The sequence below is a fragment of the Passer montanus genome, unplaced genomic scaffold, assembly GCF_014805655.1.
Source record: "Passer montanus isolate IOZ18808 unplaced genomic scaffold, ASM1480565v1 scaffold114, whole genome shotgun sequence".
NCBI classification, from domain to species: domain Eukaryota; kingdom Metazoa; phylum Chordata; class Aves; order Passeriformes; family Passeridae; genus Passer; species Passer montanus.
The window spans coordinates 1146725-1174610 of NW_024358058.1; the positions used below are offsets into that span (position 1 = coordinate 1146725).

A 27886-nucleotide genomic window follows, 5' to 3' on the forward strand; every position below is an offset into this window, starting at 1 on the left:
AACACAAACAAGGTTCTTCCTGCAGCCACTGCAGCTCAGTGCCCTGTGGGTGGGAACGAGCAGGGCTGAGGGGCTGCACCCCCAGCCCCCTGCTGCTCTCCATGGGGCAGTTAATTAATCCCGAGCTGGGTTAATGAGCTCTGGGCCGGCAGCACTGCCTTTGTGGGCTCAGCCTGGGCTGGGATCAGCCTCACACCAGAGGCTCCGAGGGCTCGGCAGAGCGAAGGGGGCTGGACTGCCAGGCAGGGGTCACAGGGAGAGGGCAAGCCTGGTGGCAGCGGGCAGGGAGTGTGGTGGCACTGGTCAGGGAGTATGGTGACAGAGGTCAGGGAGCATGGTGGCACTGGTCAGTGACCCTGGTGGCACTGGTCAGGGAGCCTGGTGACAGAGGTCAGGGAGTGTGGTGGCACTGGTCAGGGAGCCTGGTGGCAGAGGTCAGGGAGCATGGTGGCAGTAGGCAGGGAGCCTGGTGGCACTGGTCAGTGACCCTGGTGGCAGAGGTCAGTGACCCTGGTGGCACTGGTCAGGGAGCATGGTGGCACTGGTCAGTGACCCTGGTGGCACTGGGCAGGGAGCCTGGTGGCAGCGGGCAGTGGCTGTCACAGCTGCACAGCTCTGCAAAGCCACATGCCCCCAGCGTGGGGGTCACGGAGCCCGCAGCAGGAGCCCCCCCGGCTGGGCCAGCCCCTCTGCAAGGCCACCAGACAGGAGTCAGGGTGGCCCCTGGCAGGAGGGCGCAGCCGGGGTGCCCCGGGGGCGCAGGGCAGGCGGGGCAGTGCCGTGGGTGGCCCTGGCACGCAGACTGTCCCCGCGGGTGATGAGGCCGGCGTAGCCCTCCTGGTGGGAGAAGGCGTAGCTGGAGCGGCGGAGGGAGCCGCGGGGGACGTGCGAGCGCAGCTGCACCGCGGGCTCCGCGTCCCGCCTGGCCTGCAGCAGGAGCTTCTGCAAGGACAGCGAGACATCAGGGCTGGGGACATCTCCCCGCACAGCCCTCAGCCCAAGCGGGGACGTGAAGTGATGCCTTGTGATGGCTGAGCTAGAGCTGAGCTAAAGATGCAGAGGCTGAGCAAGATGATGCTAGAACAGAGCTAGACAGAGCTGAAGAATAAAGCAGGGATTTATTAAAAGGCCACAATGAATCCACCTTGGGCAGCAAGGGAGCATAGGGGCATCTCCACCAGGGCATGACTTGGCTCCCAGCTCTACAATCTACCTGATTTTCCATGGGGATTCTCCTGGGGACCTGCAAAGCTCGTGGAGCTCTGGAACACAATGTCAACCCCTGCTCCCACATGGGCTGTGGACGCCTCTCAGGCAAGCCCTCAGCCCAAGGTGGGACACAAGGTAGGCACAGGCACACCCTACACTGATGCCTCAGGTTTAGCTTTTCTATTTTCACATTCTGGGCTGCTTTAGTGTGTGGGTCTGGGTTCACATGAGGGGATGGTGAGCTCTGTGCACAGAGCAGGGAGACAAAACAATTCCTGCTCCAGCTGGGGACCAAGGACAAAGGATCCAAATCTCAGGCCCAAGAGCACAAACAACGTGGAATGAAGAGAGAAAAACAAGAAGGATGGGACTGCATGGGCTGGAGCTGGAATTGGACAATGAACTCCAATCTGCAAATGGAGCAGAACTGATCAAAGTGAGAGACCCTGTGAGCACTCGTGCATTTTGTGACCATTTTGGTTCATCTTGGGTGTAGCCCTGGCTGGGCTCTTGTGCTGCCCAAGGTGGATCCATTGTGGCCTTTTAATAAATCCCTGTTTTATTCTTCAGCTCTGTCCAGTCTCTGTTCTGGCTCAGCCTTCACAAGGTATCCCCACCAGGACAGGGTTTGGATCCCAGCTCCACCACAATCTCCTTCTCCATGATGGGATGAGGGACATGTGGACTCTCCCAAGGGTCTTCAAAGCTCACAAAGCTCTGGAGCACAATTTCAACCCCTGCTTCCACCTGGACTCTTTTGAAGGTACAACCCACAACCCCGGTGGTGGTAAGCTCCACCAAGGCTGGGGTGGCACCAGGACCTGCACCAGACCCCAGACCCTCCTGGGGAGTCCTGGAGGACAATTCCTTACTGCAACCAAAAGCAGACCCTGTCCAAGAGCTGGGTCAGCTGTCTTGGCCCAGGCCAGGCTGGGCCATGGAGCAATTCTGGGAGAGGCCCCTGGAGTCAGAGTTGGTGCCAGTGTCACGAGGGACCACCACCAGTGGGACACCAAGGAGAGGTGACACGTCCCAGCACTACATCCAGGCTTCCCTGGGGAGCCTCCCCTTGCCAACACCAATCCCAGACCCCAGGGGGAAGCAGGACCTGCCCTGGCAGTGCCCCAGCCCTCACCTGCTGGGTGGTGGCTCTGCCCAGGATGGCACGGACGGCGTGGACGGTGAGCGAGGGCAGGGTGTTGACCACCAGGGACAGCAGGACCACGAGCAGGACATAGGGGTCAGTCAGGGCATTCCAGCTGGCATCTGTCAACACAGGTGTGGTGTTTGGGTAGGGAAGGTGGAGAGGGAACAGGGAACAAGGGCTGGGCCCCTGCCAGGAAGGTGCTGCGGGCTCTGAAGAGGAGATGGCACCTAAAGTGGAGTTAGAAGTCAAGGTAGCAGCTGCAGAATGAGGAGGTGATCTGCAGGGTGGGAAACAGCTCCTAGCACCAAGGCCAGGGAAGGGAAGGGCTGAGGGGATCCCCAGGGCAGCTCACCTGGGAAGCGGAAGATGGCAGGGGCTATCCTGTAGGCATCAACCGTTTGGGTCAGGAAAGAGAAGAGGCAGAAGAGGAGCAGGCTGGCTGTGACCATCAGGAAGGACAGCACTGTCCAGTACTGAGTGTCCAGGACAATCTGTGGGGACAGAGCACGCAGTCTCAGGAGGGCCTTGCTGACCCTCTTCCATTCAGCTGCTTTGTCCAAATCCCTCCTCCATCCCAGGGAGATCATCCCCCAGCCATAAAGCCACTGGGGATAGTGCCAGAGCCCAGGGACCCTAAAGATCTGCTGTGGGGCAGGATGAGCAAGAGCAGATCAGTGCTCACCTCCACGAGGACCGACAGCAACGCTGACAGGGCCACTGTGACAGAGAAGGACTCATAGTCACCCACCACCTTGGTGCCAACGTGGTCCTCAAAGGCCCAGAGTGTGATGTAGAAGCTGATGAGGGAGGTGCCCACCCCATGCAGGAGGGTGACACCAAAAACACGGTAATTGAAGAGCTCATCCTGCTGCCCGACCACGTAGAGCTCAGGGAACTCCAGGCTCTTCTTGGCACTCACATCCTGCTGGGAGAGCATCCCAGAGGGGATGCAGGGATTGGGAGAGGGAGGGAATTCCAGAGGGAATGCAGGGATTGGGAGAGGGAGGGAATCCCAGAGAGGATGCAGGGATTGGGAGAGGGAGGGAATCCCAGAGAGGATGCAGAGATTAGGGCAGGGAGGGAATCCCAGAAGGGATGCAGGGATTGGGGCAGGGTGGGAATCCCACAGGGGATGCAGGGATTGGGGCAAAGTGGGAGTCCCAGAGGGGATGCAGGGATTGGGGCAGGGTGGGAATCCCAGAGAGGATGCAGGGATTGGGGCAGGGTGGGAATCCCAGAGAGGATGCAGGGGATGCAGGGATTGGGGCAAAGTGGGAATCCCAGAGGGGATGCAGGGATTGGGGCAGGGAGGGAATCCCAGAGGGGATGCAGGGATTGGGGCAGGGTGGGAATCCCACAGGGGATGCAGGGATTGGGGCAAAGTGGGAGTCCCAGAGGGGATGCAGGGATTGGGGCAGGGTGGGAATCCCAGAGAGGATGCAGGGATTGGGGCAGGGTGGGAATCCCAGAGAGGATGCAGGGATTCCTAGAGGGGATGCAGGGACTGGGGGAGCAGGATGGGTCTGCCCCACCCCACACACCCTCTGGGAGAGCTGCAGGGGGTCTCTCTGCCCAGTGGCTCTGGGGTGTCTGGGGACAGGCACCCAGGACTGAGGGTGAGCTCCAAATGCCCACGGAGCTGCCAGTGCCGTGTGTGGCACAAAGGGCTGTGGAGAGGGGGCAGTGAGTGCCAGGCTGGCTCCCAGCTGCCCAGGGTGGCACAGGGCTGGGGGAGCCCAGGGAAGCCGTACCTGCTCGAAAAGGCCCACGGACAGCACGGGGTAGGCAGTGTAGAAAATATTGTAGAGTGCAAGGAACCAGCCCTCATACAGAGGCTAGAAGGGAACAGGGAGAAGCTGTGAGCTTGGAGGTGCTTTGGAGAGACTCACAAAGGATGAACAGGCCCCAGGACACTCAGATCCACACATGGAAATCCCCTTGGGCTTGCCCCACTCCCTGCACCAGCCCCACACTGTCTGTAGGGTCATGCTGCAGACAGAGATGGGGCTGGAGCTCTGTGTGCTGCTGGTCAAACACTCGATGATGGCCCTTGGGATCAAAGCTCCCAGTTTGGAGGAACCCAGCTTAATGCACATGGGATCCTGCACATGTCCAAGACTGAAGTGCAGCTCACAAGTGCAGAAGAGGTTTTACAGCAACTTCTGTGAGCCAGAGAGAAGTTTGAGAAGAGGATCCATGTTTACCCCTGAAAGAATTTTCTACCAAGGTCATTGACATAGAAATCAAGAAAGAAAGAAGGATAAGACAAACCTGCAACTGGCTACTTCAATAAGCACTTTGCTGGTCTTTCCTGACCAATGAGTAAAGTCTAAACTTATGAGTTTTGTAAGAATGTATAAAAATATGCATGCTATAATAAAAATGGGTTTGAAGCCTTCTGAAATGGAGTGTTGCTTTGTATTGCCTCTGTCTCAACTATGACACACGAGGAGATCCTGAATTTCCCCGGGATGCTTTCCCAATCCAGCCAGGTGAAATGCAGATAACCAGTTGTGCCTCAGTCAGAATTTGGACATGGTGAGGGACAAAAGGGGACCAAGGGGGTGATGTGGACACGTGTCCTCCAGGCAGCCCCAGGGATGATCCCTGCAGGGGATCCTGAGCAGGGGGTGGTCACTCTGCTGCAGAGACCTCCACAGGCTGGATGTGAGCCCTGCAGCGCTCACCTGGGCCGTGAATCCGCTGTGGAAAGCGAACCACACCTGGGCCAGGAGGCCGGCGAAGGTCTTGTAGAAGAAGCAGCGGAGGAACTTGCAGATGCGCAGGTAGTTCCAGCGGCCGTGCACCAGCAGCAGGCGCTGCAGGAAGGAGAACTGGCCCAGGGCGTAGTCACTGCACTGCACGGCCTGCAGCCCCTCCAGCCCGCTGATGCCCACCCCGATGTCTGCGGCTGCGGGTGGCAAACACACACGGGGAGGTTTGGGGGAGCTGGGGGCTTGATGTCCCCGTGGGTTGTCCCCGGGAATGTGAATCCAGGGGTGACAGACAAAGGGAACCCCCTCTGTCCCATGTCCTGGATGTTCCAGGCATGGTGTGAGAGCACAGCCCACTGTCAGGGCTGCTGGGAGGGGCAGGGTGGCTCTGCCAGCTGCCCACATTGGGGTTTGAGGGTTCATCAAGGTTCATCCCAGGTGCCAAAAGCACGTGAGCCACCCTCACTTGTCTTGGGCTGGTCCCTGTGCTGTGCCTCTCGCTCCCCTCCCAGCACAGCAACATGGGGAACAGGTTTGGGGCTTCCCCTCCCAGTTCCTCAGCCCAAAGGGGAGGGTGAGGTGGTGGAGATGACAAATGGGGCACCACCATCACCAGTGGGACACACCAACAGAACCCCGACCTCCCCCTGCCCGAGCCTCACTTTTGATCATGTTGACATCATTGGCCCCGTCCCCGATGGCCAAGGTGACAGCCTTCTTGTGCTTCTTCACCAGCTGCACCATCAGGGCTTTCTGCTTGGGGGTCACCCTGCAGCAGATCACGGCCTGGCAGCTGGTGGCCAGGTCCACAAAGGCCTTCTCCAGCAGACCTGCCTGGTCCTGCAGGGCCTCAGCCCTGCCACAGCACAGCCACCGCCACGGCCACCCCTTCTTCTCCTTCAGCACCTCTCCTGTGTGCAGGATGTTGTCCTTGGGGGAGAGCACACACGGCTGGGACCTCACCCAGAGCCCTCAGCAATGCTCTTAAATGCCCCAAAAGAGTGACTCTGGTTTTCCCCAAGCTCATCACAGAGTGGGTGCTGTGGCCATGAGCCCAGTATGTCCCAGTGTGACCACGAGAGCTTGTGATCACCACCCAGCCCAGAACACTGGGCAGCTTTGGCCAAAGCCCCCAACACCAAATGCTCAGTGCAAGGTTGATCTCCTCTCCACCCTTCCCTCCCCAGCCCCAAATGGGCTTTTCCCACCTTTTGGGGCAGGAGGAGCACCACGTCCTGCCCGTGCTGGTGCCACCCAGGACTCTGATCCCACCAGGGCAGGAACAACCATCAGGCAGGGAGCAGAGAACAGCATCCAGGTGCCACCTTACCAGGAAGTCCCCGCTGATGATGATGGCTCTCTTGTGGCACGGAGTCTCTGGGCGCTGCTGGGAGAGGCGGCGGCTGCACGGGGCGTCCCCACGGCCACTGAGGTTGTTGTTGCTCTCCCAGTAAGCCTGGAGGATCTCGCTGTGGGAGGAAGGGGGGTTGGACATGAGCTGGGGACACTGGGAATGCTGGTGAGGCCTTGGTCATCTCAAAGGTAGGGAGATGGGACTGTGGTGGGAACAGGAGGAACAAAGAGGGGGTTCACTCATATCAGAAATCAGCTTGGTTTAGAAGCTGGAGAGAAGCCTAAACCTTTTCTGGGCAAAGCCTGCAAAGGAACAGCACAGGATGGGAGAAGGAGCAGGTGAGGAGGCCTGGAAAAGCATCAGATGAAGACCATGGACATCCAGGCTAGCACAGGGAAGGAGAAGCTCCTCTGGCTGAGCTGAGCTGTGCCCACCCTGCCCCAGTTCCTCTGTCCTAGGGTGTCCTCAGCAGGGCCAGCGATGTCCTGAGCCAGGAGAGGACGATTCCTCACCTGACCTCCTTCTCCTCCAGGATCTCCATGTCGTCTGTCAGCAGCCTGCAGGCGTAGCCGATGTTCATCGCGGTCTCTGCAACACGCAGCTCTCATGGTGCCTGGTGCTGCCCCAGCCCAGGGCAGCCCCAGCCCTTGGCTGCAAGAGCCCTTGGTGGGCAGCAGCTCCTTCCCCTGCCTCAGTTTCCCCTGGCAGGTGGGATGTGCTGCTATTGGAGAGTAAAGGGAGCAGCAGGACCAGTTCCTGCCCACTCCCAGTGGCCCTTCTCCTCCCTTGTCCTGGTCAGGGGAGAAGCTGAAATGTGTTGGGGGGGTCTGGAGGTGCCTCCACTGACCTTGTTTGTCTCCTGTCAGCACCCACACTTTGATGTTGCCCAGTTTCAGCAGCTGGATGGTCTCGGGGACTCCTTCTTGCAGCTTGTCCTCGATGCCTGTGGCCCCGAGCAGCTGGAGGGGGTGACTGGGTGTCATGGCACGGGCCAGGGCAGGACACAGAGGTGGGAATCACCCCTGGATCCAACCAGCAGCCCTTGCTGGGGGTGACACAACCTGACATCTACAGCTTGACACCCCAGTGTCCACTGGCATGTCACAAAGTCACCCCTCAGGGAAAACTCCTCCTGTCCTGCCCCCAGGGAATGGGCTGGGCACTTCACCTCCTCATCCTGGAGAGCCAAACCCCACATGCCTGCCCTTGGGGCACAGAGAGCTCCTCCTGACGCCAGCCCCGTCCCACCTGCAGGTTCTGCTCCATCTCCTCGTAGAGCCTGTCCAGCTCCTGGGCACGGCCGTGCAGCAGCACCGCGGCCTCGCGGTGCCTGCGGCTCCAGGCGCGGAACTCGGCCTCGCTCACCTCCCTGCTGGCCACGCACAGCGTCCTCAGCGTCTCCTCTGCAAAGCGCTGCAGGGAGCACACGTCAGGACTCTCCTCCCTCCCCAGCAGATTGTGGGAAATTGTATGAAGAGTAGAAAGTAAGGACAAATAGAACAGTGGGCTGTATATTAACACTTGGCTAGAATAACTCCCTAAGCTGCAGAAAAGTCTATCTAGTGAGATATTAGGAAGTTCTAGGTTTATTAATTAAGCTCTGTGCATTGTGTTTTAAGGCTCACAAGCAGGTATTGTATTCAAAATAAGCAAGCATTGTTTGAACCAAAGGTACCTGTGCTTATAGCAGTTGGATAGAACTACTGTCAGTATGCTTTTGCTTTGTGTGATTGGTCAAAAAACTTCTAAAGTGAGTTGTAACATTGAGTTCTTAATCTGCTGCTGGGGATGTGAGCTGCTGGCATCTTCCCATTGTCATAACCATGCAATGAGAGTGATGCTGGAAAATACAACAGCTCGAGAATTGTTCCCCAGCAGTCCCGTCCCATTGGTGATTTGTACATAGATCCCCAACCAGCAATAGAGGGCCAGGAGACTCTCACAGGACCAGGGCATCACCCCAGGCCAGCCATGGGCAGAGCCAGAGACACTCCAGGACCTGGGCTCTGACTCTGACTCCCCCTATCCTACAGCATCCCCACGAGCACCCCTGGATGCAGCTGGTCCATGCAGAACACCAAAGATGCAATCCATGCCCTCTTACCCCCTGTCCCACATGCAGGTGAGGCTCCTAGAGCAGAAGGCAGAACCAAAATCCCTAAGGCAGAGAGAGGAAGAGCAGCAGGGCAGGGACTGCAGGACCCCAGCCCAAAGCCAGCAGGAGGCAGAGCAGTGCTGTCACCCCGGGCTGGGGTGGCACTCACGTCCAGAGCCCTCTCGGTGAGGGTCTCCTTGGGCCCTCGGCTCCGCAGCCTCTCCAGGATGACGGTGTCGGCGCCCTTGGTGTAGAGCCGGATGGTGCCCTGGGGGTCTCGCACTGCCAGGGGGGGAGGACACCTTAGGTCCCCTCGGAGATGGCTCCCAAGCATCGCTGTCCCTGCACAGTGGCCACGCTGGCCCGTGCTGGCCCCCAGAAGGCACCCGAGGGCTCGCTGGTGGTTCCCATCTGTGGCCATGGGAAGCACAGGAATATCCCCAGATCTGCACCACCACGGGGCAGAATCAGGGACTGTCAGTTCCTCACACAACTCCTCTGAGCCCTGGATTTACTTCCTCTCTCTTGGCTGCTCAAACTCTTCTTGGCTACCTTGACCAAGGTGACCAAATCCACAGGGATGACCAGGGATGACCTTGAGGAGCTGGCTGTGGCCACCTGCAGCCATGCCAGGGCCATCCCTTGTAGGGCTGAGCACAGAAGGGACCTGGGACAGCCCAAGGGACCTGGGACAGCCCACCCCAGCCCTCTCACCCAGGACAGACATCCTCTTGCGGTCGCTGTTGAAGTCCAGCATGGCCAGCACCTCGTACGTCCTGGTCCTGCCCAGCTCCCTGATGGTGATGGAGTCCTGAGTCCGGGCCAGGAAGACGTAGCCCAAGTTTCTGGCTGCCAACACCAGCGCTTCCTCATCTGGGGAGGCTGCCTGGTAAACCAGCTGGTCTGCAGGAGGGGAGGAGGATTACACACGCACAGATTCCCAGCAAACCCCACTGGGACAGCTGCAGTGCCCCATTCTTGCCCAGCTGTGACACCCTGGGCCTGAGCTGCCAGGCTGGGGAAGCCCAGTCCTGCTGGTCTCATCTGGAGAGGGACTGGGGACAAGGCCTGCAGGGACAGGAGCCAGGGAATGGCTGCCAGTGCCACAGGGCAGGGCTGGATGGGAGATTGGGCAGGAATTGTTCCCTGGCAGGGTGGGCAGGCCCTGGCTTGGGGTGCCCAGAGCAGCTGTGGCTGCCCCTGGATCCCTGGCAGTGCCCAAGGCCAGGCTGGACAGGGCTGGGAGCAGCCTGGGACAGTGGGAGGTGTCCCTGCCATGGCAGAGGTGGCACTGGATGAGTTTTGAGGTCCCTCCCAACCTCAACCATTCTGTGATTCTATGACCCCTTTAGCTCGTTGCCCCAGACAGGATTATCCCTCTTGTGCTTCTGTTCCCACCCATGAGCTCTAAAACTCCCCCAAACACAAATCCATGGCACAGGGACAGTGGCATGAGCCACCCTTGTGTCCTCCCACCCCACAGCTGAGCTTTGCTGGGCACTGCCAAACCCCACCACGGCCCCACAGCCCCGAGGGGCAGCTCAACCCACCGCCCCTGTCCTCCACCATGACGGTGTGGCAGAGGGCCAGCAGCCTCAGGAACTCCCTCAGCACGGGGTCATCGTCCCTCTGGGCGGCTTCCAGCAGCGTCACATCGCAAACATCCGAGTTCTGCTCCCCGGGGTGCTCCTGGCCCAGCCCCGAGCCCTGCAGGAGGCACGGGCAGGATGCAGGAGCCTGGTGGGACCAAGCATGGGGCTCTGTGTCCGCAGGGGCACCGGGATGTGACACAGTGACACTCTGTGGTCCTTCTCTCTTAGGTTGGAAATGGGTGCGTGTGTTCTATTCCTATCTCTGGGGCAGTTATCTCTGTTCATGGGGCAGTTTCCTTTATCTCCCCCACACCCAACCCTCCCTCCAGGAGATCTCTGCTGTCCATGGCCACTGAGTGGATTATCATAATTCAGAGGGAGGGGGTTTACATTTTCCATTTCAGGGGAGGTTCCTGCCCTCCTTAGCACACACCTGTCTGTTCCAGCCAAGACACTTTTAAGGTGCCCTTCCCCTCCCTGCCAGTGAGACCCCAGGGCACAGACCCAGGCCAGGGGCTGAGCCCAGCTCTGCACTGCCCACACCAACGGGGTAAGTGTAAAACAGCTGGCAGTGAAAAAACCCTAAAAATCATAACTGCATCCTTTTATAACCCCCCTTCCCCTGTCCTGAATGACAAACTCATCAGACCCCTCTCAGAGCCTGGACCCTGCTGGGAGGCAGCTGAGCTCCTCAGCACCAGGCTGTGCCTGGTGCCACCAGTGTCACCAGTGTCACCCCCATGGCACGTGGGAGGAGGGTTTACTCACCAGTGGCTGTTTGTTCTCATGGCCTGTGCCTGGACCTGCCAAAATAAAAATAATCCTGTTAACAGAGGGCTGGCAGGGGGCTGGGAGCAGCTTCTCTGGAGGGACTCCTGCTCCTGCTGGCCAAAAAAACAGTAAAAAGGCACCAGCTCAGCATCTGCTCAGCTTGGACTCCACTGGGATATCCTCACTTTTTTGGCTTGTTGTTCAGCTTTTCACCATGATTTTAAAGTTGAAAATTCAGGTCTACTTTCAGCTGCATTTCCTGGGAGATTCTGCATTTGGCCAGAGCCTGCTGGGATGAGGGGATGCTGCTCCACAGGGGTGGGATGTGCTACACCAGGCAGGGAAATTTTGGTTTATTCCTGCCTAAAAGCTTTGCTAGGGTATTTTGGCCTTCCTTTTTGCTTTTATCACTGTCTATTTGTCTCAAACACATGCTACTTAACAGGGCTTCATGCTAAAGCTTGGGCCTGCCCTGCTCATTAAATGTTACTAATTAAGCATCATGATGGCTCCCAAAGTTATCCAAGGCTTTATGGGGAAAACTGAGCAGAAGCATTAAAAATAATGTATTTTTAAGTGTACAAAAATGGTTAAAAAAACCCCAAAAACAGAAAAAAAAGCAATTACATATAGTCACTCTAATTGAAGAGCTTAAGGACAATGATAATTTTATAATAAAATAAAAAATAAAAACTTCCACAAATAGAAAAAAATTTAATCTGCAACCTTAAAAAAACCTTAATATAAAAATAAAATACACAAATATTAAATAAAAACCCATTAACTTATATTTCTATAATTATGAGTAAAAATACCTTAAATTAATAAAAAACCTATATTAATAAAACTATAAAAATTATTATAAAAATATAATTATATAAAATAAAATAAAACAAAAATTTAAAATAAACTAAAACTAAAACTAAAAATTATAATAAAGATATATATATATACATATATATGTTTATATGTTATATAAACATATAACAAAAACCCATTAAACAAAAATATCTACACTACAACAAAATTAAATAAATATAATAAAAATATAAACATCATAACAATTACCTATTAAATTTAAAAATTGTATCTTTTCTTATAACAAAAACCTATAACTACTTTAAACTATAACCAACTACTTATTCCTTTAAAATCTAACAACTTCTACAACTAATATTTATGTAAACAATAAATCATTCTTAACCCAACAATAATCCCATTCCTTCATTAAAAACAACAACAGTCTTAGGTTGGAAGATGTGGCTGGGGTTGTATGTTCTGTTCCCATCTGTCAGAGCTGGACCTGACACACAGCGTGTCAGGTCCTGCTCTGACTGTGGTAGTGTTTTTTTGAGTGTTTGTTTGTACTATTGCATTTGTATTTTAATTTTCCCAATAAAGAACTGTTATTCCTATTCCCATATCTTTGCCTGAGAGCCTTTAAATTTCAAAATTATAACAATTCAGAGGGTGGGGGTTTACATTTCCCATTTCAGGGGAGGCTCCTGCCTTCCTTAGCAGACTTTTCCAACCCAGACACAATAATAAATGGTGCACCTGCAACGCTCCAAAAACACAGATGAAGACAAAGAGAATTCCTACCAACACCAATCCCCCTGTCCCAAGCACTCAGGAGGGGTGGAAGGAACCAGCTCCAGGTTCATCTGAGCCCCTACAAACCAACCCTGGCCCAGGTTACCGTAGATGGTCCCGTTGACACAGCATTTCTTGAAGCTCATGATGTTCTGGGTCAGGGTGCCTGTCTTGTCCGAGAAGATGTACTGGATCTGGCCCAGCTGGTCGCTGAGGCTGGTGCTCCTGGCCTCGGCTGGGATGTCCTTGGCACCATAATACATCTCCAGGTCCCAGTTAATGAAACAGCTGTTCACCAGGTAGATGAATTCGAACCTAGGGAGTGCAGGAGCAGAAAACAGGGAGAAGGAGGTGGTGCTCCTCACAGCCCAGGGTGCTGGGGACCTGACACAGGAAGGAAAGGCAGGTGGACATCCCCACCTTGATCCTACTCCTCTGGGCTTAGGGGAGGCCAGAGGGTTTTCATCACCCATTGGGTCCCCTCTGGAACTGTGGCCCTTGCTGACCAAATTCACAGATCTGGAGGTCCAGTGAAGGGCCCAAAAGTTTGGAAACAGCTTTTTCCAGCATGAATTGTGATTGTCGGCTGCACAAAGCAGCTGTGCTCTTCTCCTCCCTGCTGCTGCCCATAGGAAGCCCAGGAATCTCTCAGATCCTGCACCCAGGGAGCTGCACCTTGTTCAGAGCCATCCTCAGCCTGCCCATGATTCCCTCTATCCCATCCATCCCTGCACTTTGGCAGTGGAAACCATTCCCTGTGTCCCATCCCTCCATCCCTTCCCCCAAGTCCCTCTCCAGGGATGCCCAGGGCTCACATCCCTGTTCTGCTTTTGCCCTGGAAAGATCTCAAAGCACATCCTTGGTGATTGTAGGACACACACCCCATCCACCCTTCCCCTCTGCTGGCTAAGGGAGCCCCTGGGAACGACCTGGGCCACACCTGGACCTTCATTTTGGGGCTGTGACCCCAGTTCCAGGTGAGGAGCGAGGGCAGGGTGGGTGCTGGGCCCTGGTCCCCACCAAGCTCCGTGGTCCTTACGTTATGTACATGGACATGGGGATGATGATGCTCAGGAGGATGGTGAAGCCCCAGAAGTTGAGGAAGGCCTGCTGGGCAGGGCTCGTGTGCTGGTAGAGGACAGCCAGGTAACTGTGCTTCTCCTGGAACGTCCTGGCCCAGAACCCAGAGGCCACAGCGAGGCCCAGGGATGTCACCAACAGCAGCAGGAAGATCTGGGGTGGGAAACCAGCACGAGAAGGTCCCAAGATGAGAAAGCCCCAGGGTCACAGAGCCCACCAGAATCTTCCCAAGAAGGCTCCAGGCAGAGCTCAGAGCCCCTGGCAGGGCCTGAAGGGGCTCCAGGAGAGCTGCAGAGGGACTGGGGACAAGGCCTGCAGGGACAGGAGCCAGGGAATGGCTGCCAGTGCCACAGGGCAGGGCTGGGTGGGAGATTGGGCAGGAATTGTTCCCTGGCAGGGTGGGCAGGCCCTGGCTTGGGGTGCCCAGAGCAGCTGTGGCTGCCCCTGGATCCCTGGCAGTGCCCAAGGCCAGGCTGGGCAGGGCTGGGAGCAGCCTGGCACAGTGGGAGGTGTCCCTGCCATGGCAGGGGTGGCACTGGATGGGCTTTAAGGTCCCTCCCAACCCAAACCACTCTGGGGTTCTCTGAACATGTTAAACACAAGATATTTTGGGCCTGATATTGAAAGATGAAGAAAAGCAGCACCACCCAAGCAAGAGGCCTCTCGTGAGGAGCCCTGTGAGCCACCCCAGGAGCAGGGCAGAGGTGTTTGTCCCACACCCACCACGATCACCAGCCGGTCCATCAGGTGGTCCAGCTTGGTTTTCTTCCTCTTGATCTTCCCAGAGTTCCTCATGATTTTGGAATCAAACCCTGGGCAGGAAACATTTCCAAAGTAAAAATGCAAGTCCCCAGAAGGTTCAGGTGCAGGTCAGTGAGGCTGCTTCCTCCATGATGACACCTCCCCTCCCCTGAGGAGACCCTCCCTCTCTCAGTGTCCATGGAGCCATGGTTGCAGGCTGCAAAACATGATGTTCACAGCTCCCTCTCCCCACAGCTCCCCACAGCCTGAGGTGGGTGGGTTGGATCTGGGATGAGTGGAAATGTCCAGGGCCAGGCTGGATGGAGCTTGGAGCAGCCTGGGACAGTGGGAGGTGTCCCTGCCATGGCAGGGCTGACACTGGATGGGCTTTGATGCCCCTCCCAACCCAAACCATTCTGATTCTCCAAACATGTTAAACCCAAGACATTTTATACCAAATACAGGTGCAGCTGGGGGGATAACCCGGGATGAGGAGAGGCTTGGCACCCCCTCACCTCCCACCAGGACACACCGCGGCATCTCCTCCGCCTTGTGCCAGCTGGGAACACCACCTGGGGCTGCTGGAAGAACTCGGGCAGCTCAACCCCCCAGCCACAGGGACACTCGCCTGCGTAGAGCACCAGGCCGTAGCAGAGGGCGGTGTTGCGGAGGCGGCAGCCCCGCAGCAGGATGCGCTCGCCGTCCAGGCCGTGGCTGCGGCCCCGCCAGCGCAGGGCGCCCGTGAAGGCGTGCATGCGGCTGTTGGGCTCCTCGCACGTCACCCGCCCTGCGGTGGTGCACCAGTGTTAGTTGTTCTCTTGCAACGGGGGGTTGGGGATTTGCACAGAATAGTTTGGTATTGCGCGGTGTAGTTTATGTTTTATCACGTGGTTTGTTATCCCTTTCCCCCATCACAAGGTCTTTCCCTCACACACCCCAGTACCCCCTGGTGGTCCCTCACTGGTATCCCACTGACTCTATAGAGGACCTCTCCCTCTATCTCCATCCCAGGGTATAAAAGCTCCCTGCCACCAGGGAACGCTCTCTTTCTCCCATGGGTTTGTCCACCTGGTGTGTGTCTTGGAATAAAGGAGAACGTTTCCCACGTGGAGAAGAGTGCTTCTCAACCTTTTACCTCCATCTGTGAATTATGGTGTGGGCAAGAGCCTGTAGCTAGCCAGAGTGGACCCCAACATCCCAGGAAACAGATATCTCATCGCCCTGGCACAGGGAAGGGCAGGGGGCAGGGAGAGCCTTCTCCCCTCTCAGCCCCATGAGTCCCCCCCAAAGAGGGGTGCTCGGGTGTGAGAAATGGATTTGTAATGGTAAAAATGTAGGTTATTAGTGTTAAAGGTATTAGCAGCATTGTGTGGCAAAAGCTAACAGGCTGAAAAGGTTATAAAGTATTATAAAATGGAAAATTATAAAAATGTATGTTTTTTAAAATGAAATATTATAACCAAGAAATAGGTTAGCTTCTGGTGGAATGGCATAGACTGTAACATCTCTTATGTTTCACCCTTCATCAAGACTGATAATGGAATAAAACCTTTTCAAATGCCTCTCAGTTACCCTGTCTGTAAAAAGCTGAGAATAATCCAACACTCAGGGCCTCTTGGGGAGATCCAGAGATTGTCAGGGCATCTCTAGCTGGGATTTGGGTGTCTCAGGTTAAGGCTAAGGGAGGTGCTGGGAGGTTGTGCAGTGCAGGAACCTCACTGGAGAAGGTACAAACACAACCCCCTTCATCCCCAAGGCCTTGGAGAGGGGAGCTCTGCTCCTGTGGAGGAGCAGCAGGGGCTGAGCTCAGGTTTGGGCACCAAGAGCTTGCTTCCAGCAGGAAAATCAAGACCCAGGGCAGGGGGAAGGTGCCCAGCCCTGATGGATCCATCACAGAAGTGATGGGATGTGCCTCCCCATGAGGCCTTTGGCTGCCTCTTGCTGGGCTGATGGGGAGCAGAGAATTCCCAAGGCTGAGTCCATCCCAGCCCAGTGGGATTGGCCACATCCCCCCCAGCCAGCAGACTCACCATCAAAGGCAGCCATGCTCTCCTCACTCTGCAGCTCCTGGTGGGTGACCAGAAGGGCCTGTCTGAACTTCAGGTTGGTTTCCCTGTGAGCAGAAACCAGGGAAAGGAAAACAAAACAACCCTGTGGGGTGACAGAGCTGTTCATCCTCCTGTCAGGCCCACAGGACAGAGACAGGTCATTAATTATCAGCTAATTACACAAGTGGTGCCAGAGAGGGACCTGTCGTGCCACACGTGCAGGAAGAGCCCCGGCCCAGGGACCCTGTCCTTAAATCATCCTGCACAGGGAGGATGGCTGGGAGGGAGCTGGGAGATGGACACACAAGTCTTAGGCGCCTCTGGACTCCCATTTTCAAAATTTGTGGGTTAAATCCACATTTCTGGGGTGTCTGCAGGTTTGGGTTTTGGAGGTTCTCCCACATCCTGTGGTTTCCACTGAACCCTCCCAGCTCTGGGGGGTCTCCAAGTCCAGGGTCTCTGTCCCCCTGAGACCTTGGGTTTTAAGTTTTCCTGTTCTGTTTTGGTGTGCAGCTTTTAGCTTTATATTAAGGATATATATAGGATATATGGGATATATAGGATATAGATATAGATAGATATAGATAGATATAGATATATCTACTATCTCCTATATATATCCTATATATCCTATTTATATCCTATCTATATCCTATCTATCTATCTATCTATCTATCTATCTATCTATCTATCTATCTCCTATATCCTATATCTATCCTATCTATATATCCTATACATAGGATATAGGATACAGGATTTATACTAGGATCTTTTCACAGGCTGGTGAAGACAAAACAATCCTATTCCAGCTGGAGACTCAAGGACAATCTCTTCAAACTTCAGGCCCAAAGCACAAACAACGTGAAAAGAGGAGGGCAGGTAAGCAAGCAAGGAGGATGAAACTTCATCATTTGAAGTTGTTAATTGGACAGTTACCTCCTGCATGCAAATGGACTAAAACTTATAAAAATGAGAGATCTCGTGACCAAGTCCTTTTGCTTCCATCTTGGAACCATCCAGGCAGAGCCATGACCCTCCAGCACTGCCAGGGTGTGGCCTTGGAAGGCACTGCAATAAATCCACTTTATTCCTCTGAACTCCCTCCAGCCTCTGTTCCAGCTCCTCAAGGCATCAGCCCACAGCCAGAGGGGTCCCTAGGGGTCCCTGTCCCTGTCCCTGTCCCATCCTGTCCTCACCCATCAATGTCAGCGGTCTCCACGTAGCACAGGCTGCTGGGCTCGGAGCTGCGCAGCAGGAGCAGGTCAGCCTTGAGGAGGAGAAAAGGGGGAGAGCAGCTGGGTGAGCCCCTGGTCACCGGTGTCCCCAGGGCACAGCCAGCTCTGGTCAGCCCTCACCGGGACGACGCTGTCCTTGCGCAGCCGCACGATGTCCCCGACGCAGATGTCGCGCCACTCCTGCCAGCAGAACCTGCGGGGGACAGAGGGGACAGCTTTGTGTCCCTGCAGAGCAGTGGGACTGGGGGCTGCGGGTGTTTCAGCCCCTGCCTGTCCCGAATTCCTGCAGGATTTGGGTCTCCAGGTTCTTGTGCCACCTGCAGAGGGCTGAGCGCCGAGGGTGGCACAGGAGCCGTGTGTCACATCCATGTCCCTGTCCCCACCTCCAAACCCTGCCCAGCCCGGCCTGGGACACCCCCAGGGATCCAGGGGCAGCCCCAGGTGTTGCTTTCTTTGTTTTCACAAAGGCTCTCAGCACCTTGAGCACAGCTGGGAAAGCTCATCTTTCCCTGGAGCAGCACTGGGTAGGGACACAGCTCCAGGGCTGGATCTGAGGGCCTGAGGAATTCTGTGGCCAAGGAAAGCCTCCCCCAGCACATCTCAGCAAACTGGGGCATTGTTAAACCCGCTGCCTATGCCTGGAACATCACCAATCCTACAGGAGGACCTGTGGCACGTTTTGGGAAGTGACAGGAACTTGCAGAGTCCAGGACAGTCCCACCAAACCCTCCCCAGCTGCTCAAGGGTTCTCACTCCATGGCAGCACAGGCGTTCCTGGCGTGGCAAGCACAGGCAGAGCCCCCCGAGCCCCTCACCTCCTGCCAGCCAGGATCTCACAGGGCCTGCTGTTGATGCTCCTGTCACTGCGGTGACGGCCCTGCACAGGACAGACAGACAGGCCAGGGGATGGGAACGGGAATGCCAGGCTGTGGTGTCCCACAAAAACACCCCCCTGCTGCCACCACCTCCCTCCTCACTCCAGAGCTGTGTTCTGAGCTGTGGGAAGGTTTGTTCTGGTGAATAAAGGAGCTGAATTCCCCCCAGATGTTTTTGGGGACCCAGCTGGCACTCCAGCCCGTGGTCAAGCTATTAAAGGTGACAGAAATGAGGGTTTGGACCCCAAGGGAAGTGGCCAGGGTGTCACATCTTTCCCGAGGGAAAACAAAATCGTGGGGATGTGGTGGAGGAGGGGATCCCTCAGGACTGAGGGGCGGCAGCAGCCCCTGAGCTCCCCAGCCCAGCTCAGAGCAAAGGGCCCTCCCTGCCCATGTCCCCAGGGCCACCCCCACTCACAATGTCATCGATGAGGTCTCGCAGCCCCCGGATGATGAGGAGGCAGCTCAGGGGGAACAGCAGAGTGTACCAGGGCAGCGTGGAGATCTCGGGGAAAGTCTGGAGAACGAGATTGTACAGCACTGACACAGCTCCTGTCCCACCCTGGGGCACTTGAGGTGACAGTGACTCCCTGGCTCCCGAGCCAGGGCCCGAGGGTGGCAGGAACCCATCTCAGCATCACCAAATCAAATCTCTGCTACAGACACCTCTTTTGCTGGGTTTGCACCTCTTTCTGAGGTGTGAAATGCGCCTGGGTCTCTGACTTTGGAGGGATGAATTTCTGTTTCGGTGTGGTCAATCTGAGCTTCACCTCCATGGAAACCCAACCAATTTTATAGAATCAAGGAAAGATTTGGGATGGGAGGGACCTTAAATCCCACCCAGTGCCACCTCTGCCATGGCAGGGACACCTCCCACTGTCCCAGGCTGCTCCCAGCCCTGCCCAGCCTGGCCTTGGGCACTGCCAGGGATCCAGGGGCAGCCACAGCTGCTCTGGGCACCCCAAGCCAGGGCCTGCCCACCCTGCCAGGGAACAATTCCTGCCCAATCTCCCATCCAGCCCTGCCCTCTGGCACTGGCAGCCATTCCCTGGCTCCTGTCCCTGCAGGCCTTGTCCCCAGTCCCTCTGCAGCTCTCCTGGAGCCCCTTCAGGCCCTGCCAGGGGCTCTGAGCTCTGCCTGGAGCCTTCTCTTGTCCAGGGGAGCAGCCCCAGCTCTGCCAGCCTGGCTCAGAGCAGAGGGGCTCCAGGGTTGAAGTTAAACTAAAACGTGGAGGGAAAAGGAAAAGAAGAAAGAGAACTGAAAGAAGAAATCAAAAATTTGGAGGAGAGAAATAAAACCAGCAGAGGGGCTCCCTGCTGGAGGCCTGGAGCATCTCTGGCCTGGCTGCAGCAGCTCCACGTCCCCCTGCTGCTGGGAGGCTTTAATTTAAATTAACCACACTGAGCATGGTTCAACCCCTCAGAGCTCCTCAAAGACACCCAGCAGCACGGAGAAGCTCCGGGGGAACCTTCCAGGCCAAACTCCGTGCCCCGGGCTGCAGGGAGCCCTCCCTGGCGCCAGCCCGGGCCCTGGTGCCAGCCCCACCTGGAGGAGGATGACGAAGACGAAGTAGAGGTTGGCCATGCGGTGGAACTGCTCGTAGAGGTTCAGGGGCAGGAAGGTGAGCGCGTTGTACTTGGCTGTCCGGATGGCATTGCCCTGCAGGAGGGGGCACGGAAATCAGCCGCTGCTCTGCCAGGGCTGGAGTTCTGCTGTGCTGAGGAGCCTCACGGCACAAGACAGGCCTTAAAGAATTATCAGAGCCGTGAGGGAAAATGCTGAGTTCTAAAATTATTATTACTACTACTACTACTATTATTATTATTATTATTATTATTATCATTATCATTATCATTATCATTATCATTATCATTATCATTATCATTATCATTATCATTATCATTATCATTATCATTATCATTATCATTATCATTATCATTATCATTATCATTATCATTATCATTATCATTATCATTATCATTATCATTATCATTATCATTATCATTATCATTATCATTATCATTATCATTATTATCACCATCATTATTATTATTATCATAATCATCAGTATTATAATAATTATCATTATTATTACAATCAATAATCAATATTTCAAATATTTAATTATTAATACATTTATTTATTATTTACTATTATTTAAATTTTTTCTTATTACCATTATATAATTTATTAATTTATATTACTTATAATTTAATTTATTATTAATAAATAGTATTCTTATGAAAAAATTTTAAAAATATTTTATTTTAATATAATTGTGTATTTTATATTATTATTAATACCTTTGAATTTTAATATATTATTTTATATTATTTTATTTTACTCATATTGTATATGTTTATTATTAAGTTTTATTATTATTTAATATATTTTCATTTTAATATATTATTTTATTTTTATGTTATTTTTATAGTATTATATTTATTTATTATTAATTTTATTATTATGTTTTTATATTTAATTTTTCATATATTTTTCTTTTTATGTTATTTTTAATGTTAATATTATTGTTTTTATAACATGCTATTTTAATTAATTTTTTTTCCCTCACATGGGGCACCGCCAATGTTGCGGTTTTATTTTCTCTTTCTGTTTTGGTTAGGGTTGGGATTGAAAGAGTTTGAGATGGTATTTTGTGTTCAGATTTCGATGCTTATTATTTTTTATCTATATCATAGTTTTACAAGCTCTGAGTTTTATTATTTTACTAACAAGGTACAGATGGCTTCGTATCTATTTTTATAAGATTTTTAAAAAACCCTATTTAATTAAGAAATTACAAGTTACTTTTACTTCTAACTTAATGACTAATTACTTATGTCTTGTAATGTGGACTTTTTTGTTTAATTACAAAATACGACAAACTTGGGAAGAAGAAGGATTAGTTTTTGCTTTAAAACTCATTTTGTTTTATATATATTACTATATTTTAAAACTTTAACTTTTCTACTACGAGATATTAAGCACTTAATTAAACTACACACTTATACTCTTAATTTTATTATTTAACTTTGGAAGCTTTTTTATGGCTTTAGGTTAAATGGAGTGGTTTTGGGGGGTTAATATTTGTGAGTACAGAAAGTTTAAAATTCTCATCATCTGGGGTTCCGACAGGAAAACAGGAATTCATCAGATCCCAGGCAGCTTAAAATTCAGAACAAAACCATTTGCTGGTGGGTTTGTTCTCCATGTGGGCCAATCCAAGAGTCCAACTCTTGGATTCCTGTGGGTCCCTTCCAGCTCAGAATATTCTGTGATTCTGGCTCTGATTTAAAGCCCAGCTCACTGACCTTGATGTTATTTAGCTAAAAAAAAAAAAATTTAAAAAGAGTAAAATAAAATAAAATAAAATAATCAAAAATTTAAATTAAAATAAAATAAAATAACATGAAATAAAATAAAATAATTTTAAAAAATTTAAAAATAAGATAAAATAAATTAAAATAATAAAATAAGATAAAATAAATTAAAATGATTAAAATAAAATAAAATAAAATAAAATAAAATAAAATAAAATAAAATAAAATAAAATAAAATAAAATAAAATAAAATAAAATAAAATAAAATAAAATAAAATAAAATAAAATAAAATAAAATAAAATAAAATAAAATAAAATAAAATAAAATAAAATAAAATAAAATAAAATAAAATAAAATAAAATAAAATAAAATAAAATAAAAGGCCAGGGAAGGGAAGGCCAGGGAAGGGAAGGCCAGGGAAGGGAAGGCCAGGGAAGGGAGGCCCAGGGCTCACCGAGTATTTCCTCTTGCTCAGGCAGAAGGCAAATCTCTTCCTGGCCTGCCTGTGGTAGGTGCGGTCGTTGGCCCTCACCTCCCAGGTGAAAGCTGGAAAATCAAGGGGACATCCCCAGTGCCAGGGGAGCCAGGCCGGGCACAGGGACCAGGGGTGGCCACTGCTGGGGTGGCTTCCCCGGGCACGGGGACCCTGAGAGCTGCAGGCACAGCTGGCTCTCAGGGTCTCAGGGTCAGGGACGGGACAGAACGTTCCAGAGCTGCAGGAGCGCTGCCCTCGCCTCCCCCGAGCCTCAGGGTCACCCCTTGGGCTCAGGGTTTGGCTCACAGCGGGCTCAGGCCCTGCAGGGTGAGCCCCCAGCCTCTGGGCTCTGCTCATCCCTCTCCCAGCTCTGTTTCTGCATCCCTCCAAGCAGGAACATCCCAGAGCTGCTCCCAGCACCTGCCCCTGCTCACCCCAGACCTCCTTCCCCATTCCACACCCGTGTCCCACACTCAGCTGCCTCAAAAACCATCTGAAAGCAGGGAAAATCCCCAAACCACGGCCTTGTCACACTGACCTGGCAGCTGCTGCTTCCCTCGTGGGCAGCCTGTGGCCGGGTCCTGCTCAGCCATGCTGGCACCGCTGCCAGGCCCTGGGGACAAGGACAGCCACGGAGCTTTGAAACTGAGCCAGGACAGGGGTCCAGCTGCATGCTCCAGCCCCCCGAGGCTCCAGGGCAGGAATGGCCCCTGGGAGGGACATTCTCCCACCAGCCTTCGCCCATCCCAGCTCCCTGTGACAGCTCCAAGACATTTTTGCCCTCTGGGAAGCTACAGGGAATCACTGAAGTCCTTGGTGAGGAGCTGTCGCTGTCCTGCCAGCCCAGCTCCATCGTGCTGGGGGAGCAGCCACCTCCATCAATGACAAGATTTCCCTCATGCTTGGTGGCCCTGTGACCTTCCTGCAGGGATGGTAGGGAAGATTAATTAATGTTTGTGAGGAGCTTTGTGATCCTCATGTGAAAGGAGGCAGTGAGGGATAAAGCATTAATTACCTTATTATTAAATAATCCCACCAGAAGTCAGCCCCTGCCCTGATTTCTTATCTCACTCCTTTGATCACTTTTTCCATTCTTTTACCCAAAGTATCAACTTCCCTCTTGCTCCTCGTGGGTGTTGGTTTGTCCCAACACCTCACAGGTGCCACTGGCTGGGCATCCATCCTCATTCCAGGTCAAAGAGATTCAAACACCTGCAGCCAAGAGCTTGCCCAGAAGAAGCTTTGACCCACAAAATCCTCCTTTACACCCAGGACTTGGTGCTGTCCCTGTCCTTGGATCCTAAATGACACCCCTGAGCTCAGCACACACAATCCCAGAGTGGTTTGGGTTGGGAGGGACCTTAAAGCTGATCCCACTCCACCCCTGCCATGGGACACCTTCCACCATCCCAGGGTGCTCCAAACCCTGCCCAGCCTGGCCTGGGACACCCCCAGGGATCCAGGGGCAGCCCCAGGTGTTGCTTTCTTTGTTTTCACAAACAAAAAGGAGGGAGGAAGGGTTTCAGGAGGGTGGGACACTCCCAAAGGCTCCCACTCCCATTTGTCCCACAGGTGAGGGGCAGCAGGCAGAGCAGGGATGAGATCTCTCCCACACAGAAATAAATCCCTCAGAAGCCCCTCAGGGCTCAGACTGGCTGTGACCACTGAGTTCAGGCAAAGCAGGATGTGACACAGGGCAATGCCAGCCTCCCTTCCTCCCTGCTGTGCCCCTGGGTGCTGCCAGCTGGGGACACCTCTCCCTGCAGCCAGACAGGGGCTGATCCCAGAGGGACAAAGGCAGCACAAAAAACCCCTCACAGCTCCCCGTGTGACTCCTCAACACGACAATTCCACAGAAACAACGGCAGCAGAACTCACCAAAAGTTACCGCCATGGTTAAAGTGTGCAAAACTTGGACATAAAACAAAATATTGCCCAGAGTCTGTGGAAAATGTGACAGCACCGAATCATTGCCCAAGGTGCAGAAAAGGGAGACACTTTGCAAATCAGTGCTATTCCAAATGTGACACAGATGGAAATCTTACTGTGAAAAGTGTTTCACAGACAGTGAAACCACTGTGTAAGGATACGAGTGTTCAATGTATGATTCAAGTACCAAATGTCTCTGGGCAATATTTTGTTTTATGTCCAAGTTTTGCACACTTTAACCATGGCGGTAGCTTTTGGTGAGTTCTGCTGCCGTTGTTTCTGTGGAATTGTCGTGTTGAGGAGTCACACGGGGAGCTGTGAGGGGTTTTTTGTGCTGCCTTTGTCCCTCTGGGATCAGCCCCTGTCTGGCTGCAGGGAGAGGTGTCCCCAGCTGGCAGCACCCAGGGACACGAGGGGCACAGCAGGGAGGAAGGGAGGCTGGCATTGCCCTGTGTCACATCCTGCTTTGCCTGATCTCAGTGGTCACAGCCAGTCTGAGCCCTGAGGGGCTTCTGAGGGATTTATTTCTGTGTGGGAGAGATCTCATCCCTGCTCTGCCTGCTGCCCCTCACCTGTGGGACAAATGGGAGTGGGAGCCTTTGGGAGTGTCCCACCCTCCTGATGATTCAAGTACCAAAATGTCTCTGAAGACAGAACATTTGGGGAACTTTGATCAGATCCTGTCTGCAGGGTCATCAGCTGATCCCCGATGATTCAGAGTTTTGGGGATTGCTGGCAGTGAGCCTGTAGCCTCTCTTATTTCTCTTTTCTATAGGTAACATTGATAAATAGTGACTGTTGTTAATATTGCATAAATGTTTAAAAAATATTGTCTTAACTCTTCAAACGCTGCTAATATATTGATTGTATAACGTGAATCACTGACTCTTGTGATAAGGATTATTTATAAGGCATTGTTATAGTGCTTACAGCTGGCTTTCATATATTTTATTATCTCTTTGTGTACAAAAGGACAAAGGAGGGACAGCAAAGCCTCCATCCCCTGCTCCTGGCAAGCACGCTGCCCCCTCTCCTCCTGCCAGGGATGGGCTCCCCTGGGACTGGGATGTGGGGGATCCCCTCAGAGACCCTAAACAGGCTGAGGGATGCCCAGGGGAGGCAGCTGCTCCACAGGGAAAACCCTACAGGAGGCAAGACAAACCTCAGGGGATGGAGAACACTGAGCCCACAAACCCTGATCCCATCCCTGGAATGTCCCAGGCCAGGCTGGACAGGGCTGGGAGCAGCCTGGGCCAGTGGAAGGTGTCCCTGCCATGGCAGGGCTGGGATGGGATGAGCTTTAAGGTCCTTCCCAGCCCATTCCAAGGTCCCAGGCAGGGGTGGCACCCAGGACAAGCCCTGAGCCTCAGCCAAGCTCCTGATGAGAGGTCCAGGTTCAGGTGGGGAAGCCCAGAGCCAGGATTCCAAAGAGGACAAAGCCAAGGTGGGACACATTCCATCCACTGGGACAAGGCAGCTCCAAGGCCAAGCTGCAGCCAGTGGCACCTTGGGGCTTGGTCTGGAACTGAGCCCTGGCTGAGCTTCCCAAGCCCGGGGTGATGGGGAGGGGTCCCAGGGGGCTGCTCAGGGCCAGTAACCCTGGCTGTGCCCTCGGGGCTCTGGTCAGTGGCTCAGAGCACCCCCTGCCCTCCCTCCTCACTCCAGGACGCCGATAGCTAGGGTGAGAAATGCCAAGGTGCTTTCCTGGGCTCTCTGCTCCCACACCAGCCTGCCCTGAGTTCCACACTGGATTCCTGGGATTATCTGTGGTTATCCTGGTCCCCTCATGCTCAGGATCAGGCATGAAGCTGCTGATCCATCATGTCCCCACCGTGCCTGGCATCTCTGAGCCCCTTTGTGCCTGGTCAGGATCACCAGGACGCCCAACCAGGCTGCACTCAGCAGCTCCAAGCATCCCTGTGTCCCAAACAAAAGCACAGTTTGTTCAGCACCTGCAGCTGGCACGGGCAGGACACTCCATGGGGCTGAGTGCCCTGCAAAGGCAGCCAGGGAAAGGGGAAAAAAAGTGAATCAAAGCACTGGGAAAATGTTTTCAAGGAGGTATCCAAGAAATCTTGGTTCCAAGAAAGCTCTTGATGAAAGTCACTCACCAGCTCAGTAATTAGAGATTAAAAACTGTGCTTTGGGGAGGCGGGACAGGCTGGAATTGGTGCCAGGGCTCCGTGCCAGCCCCAGCCACTCCGGGGGACAGCCCGGACAGCCAAACCCTGCTCTGGCCCAGCCCGGGCTCCCTGGGGGCCAGGGAGGGCTGGGATGGCAAAGGCCCAGGACACGCTGTGCCCACTGCGAGCCCAGCACCGAGTTCTCACCCCAGGGGATGTTCCCAAAATCCCCACCCGGGATGGAGCCGCGTTCTGCCCGGCCCCGGGGCACTGTCCCGTCCCGGGGTGTCCTTAACGCCTCAGGAGCCCCAAAGCAGAGTTTTCTCACCCCAAAAAAGCCGCCCTGGCTCCCGGAGGTTGGCAGGGCTCAGCAGGGCCGGGCACGGCGCCACCCGGGCTTGGCACAGCCGGTGAAACCCGCCGAGATTTATGTCCCGAGCGCTGCCACGGCAGTTCTGAGGAGGTTTTGTTCCTGAAATCACCGGCTCGGCTCCCGCTCCGTGCAGGAGCTGGGTGAGAGCAGTGCCCACAGCTGGGGGTTCGCGGTGCCCTCGGTGCCCTCTGCTCCTTCCCACGCGAAACCGGCGGCGACAGGAGCAGCCTCGGTCCCTCCCGGGCTGGCACACGGCCCCGTCACCCTCCCGTGGGTGCTGCTGCTTCCCTGACCCCAGTGTCCCACTGGGACCGCAGCCAGAGCCACCCCGGCTGTCCCCGCCGCCAGCCCCGGCCCGGCCCGTGTCACCCATCGCGACAGGCGACAGTGGCAGCGGCCCGGGAGGGGACGGGCGGGGGGTGGCTGTCACCACGGGGCTGGCCGGGGGTGGCTGTCACCACCGGGGGTGGCTGTCACCTCCCGGCCCCGGCACGCCGGAAACGCCCCCGCGCTCGGCCGGGCGGGTCAAAGCCTCCCCGGGGTTATTTCCCCAGCTCCCAGGACGTGCCCGAGCCATGAGTCTCCCCCGCTCGCCCCACTTTGCAGATGTGGTTTGGGGCGCAAAGGCGGCCCCGCGTCCCCAGGCGCTGCTCCGGCCGGGGCTGCCCCGGCACCCCGCTCCTCCCGGGGACAGCGGCGGCTCCCCCGCGACCCCAGGGACCTGCCAGCCGTGTCCCCCCGCTGTCCGGGCCGTGGATGTCACCGTGCCACGCTCCCCGTACCTGCCCCGATGTCCGGGCACAGCCCCGCGCTCCAGCGGCTCCGCCACCCCCGGGACTGCTGCCACCGTCCTGCCACCGTGCTGCCACTGTCCTGCCACCGTGCTGCCACCGTCCTGCCACTGTCCTGCCACCGTGCTGCCACCGCCCTGCCCCACGCGGGACCGCGGGGACAGCCCCTGCCCCACCCCCGGGCCCTGCCCGCCTCCCTGCCCGGGTTTATTGTCCCGTTCAAACCGAGCCGAGCCGCGCTCCCGTGGGACCGGCCGGGCTCCGGGACACGGTGACACCGTGCGGGCGTCCCTGCCACCGCCCCAGTGGAGGGGCAGGTGGTCCCAGACTGGATGCCGGGGCGGGTTTGGGGCTGCACTGGTGTCACTGGAGCCCCCCGGGCCCCCCGGGTGCGGCACAGCTCGGGGGGGTTGGGCCGTG

At 54.3% G+C, this 27886-nt stretch overlaps 1 protein-coding gene across 3 annotated transcripts; it reads right to left on the minus strand.

The window, feature by feature from the left end:
* Window positions 1-505: 505 nt before the first annotated feature.
* Window positions 506-27588, minus strand: ATP8B3 (ATPase phospholipid transporting 8B3). 3 transcript variants are annotated; one of them, XM_039696768.1, is made up of 28 exons: window positions 27458-27588; window positions 22789-22863; window positions 22230-22321; window positions 20000-20113; window positions 18873-18971; window positions 18395-18456; window positions 17700-17772; window positions 17541-17611; window positions 16327-16409; window positions 14925-15083; window positions 14279-14367; window positions 13515-13708; window positions 12582-12763; window positions 10880-10914; window positions 10070-10226; window positions 9234-9422; window positions 8689-8801; window positions 7673-7837; window positions 7272-7383; window positions 6937-7012; window positions 6401-6539; window positions 5733-6000; window positions 5044-5267; window positions 4108-4191; window positions 3039-3281; window positions 2709-2847; window positions 2345-2475; window positions 506-942 (listed from the first exon to the last, which is right to left on the minus strand). In XM_039696768.1, the coding sequence occupies exons 2-28, from the start codon at window positions 22841-22843 to the stop codon at window positions 712-714; spliced, it is 3579 nt and encodes a 1192-aa protein (XP_039552702.1). In that variant the 5' UTR covers window positions 22844-22863; window positions 27458-27588; the 3' UTR covers window positions 506-711. The 3 variants fall into 3 exon arrangements, with proteins under 3 accessions (XP_039552702.1, XP_039552701.1, XP_039552700.1); XM_039696767.1 differs by having other exon boundaries at window positions 3039-3278; window positions 12582-12790; XM_039696766.1 differs by having other exon boundaries at window positions 12582-12790.
* Window positions 27589-27886: the final 298 nt, after the last annotated feature.

Bases quoted from the DNA above. Each gene is read 5' to 3' on its own strand.
- ATP8B3 (XM_039696766.1), bottom strand. From the start codon at position 22,843: ATGGCTGAGCAGGACCCGGCCACAGGCTGCCCACGAGGGAAGCAGCAG. The intron at 12,791-13,514 runs GTAAGGACCACG...TGCACTCCCTAG, and splicing joins CCCATGTCCATGTACATAAC to GTTCGAATTCATCTACCTGG. The intron at 5,268-5,732 runs GTGAGGCTCGGG...TGCCACCCGCAG, and splicing joins TGATGTCAACATGATCAAAA to CCGCAGACATCGGGGTGGGC.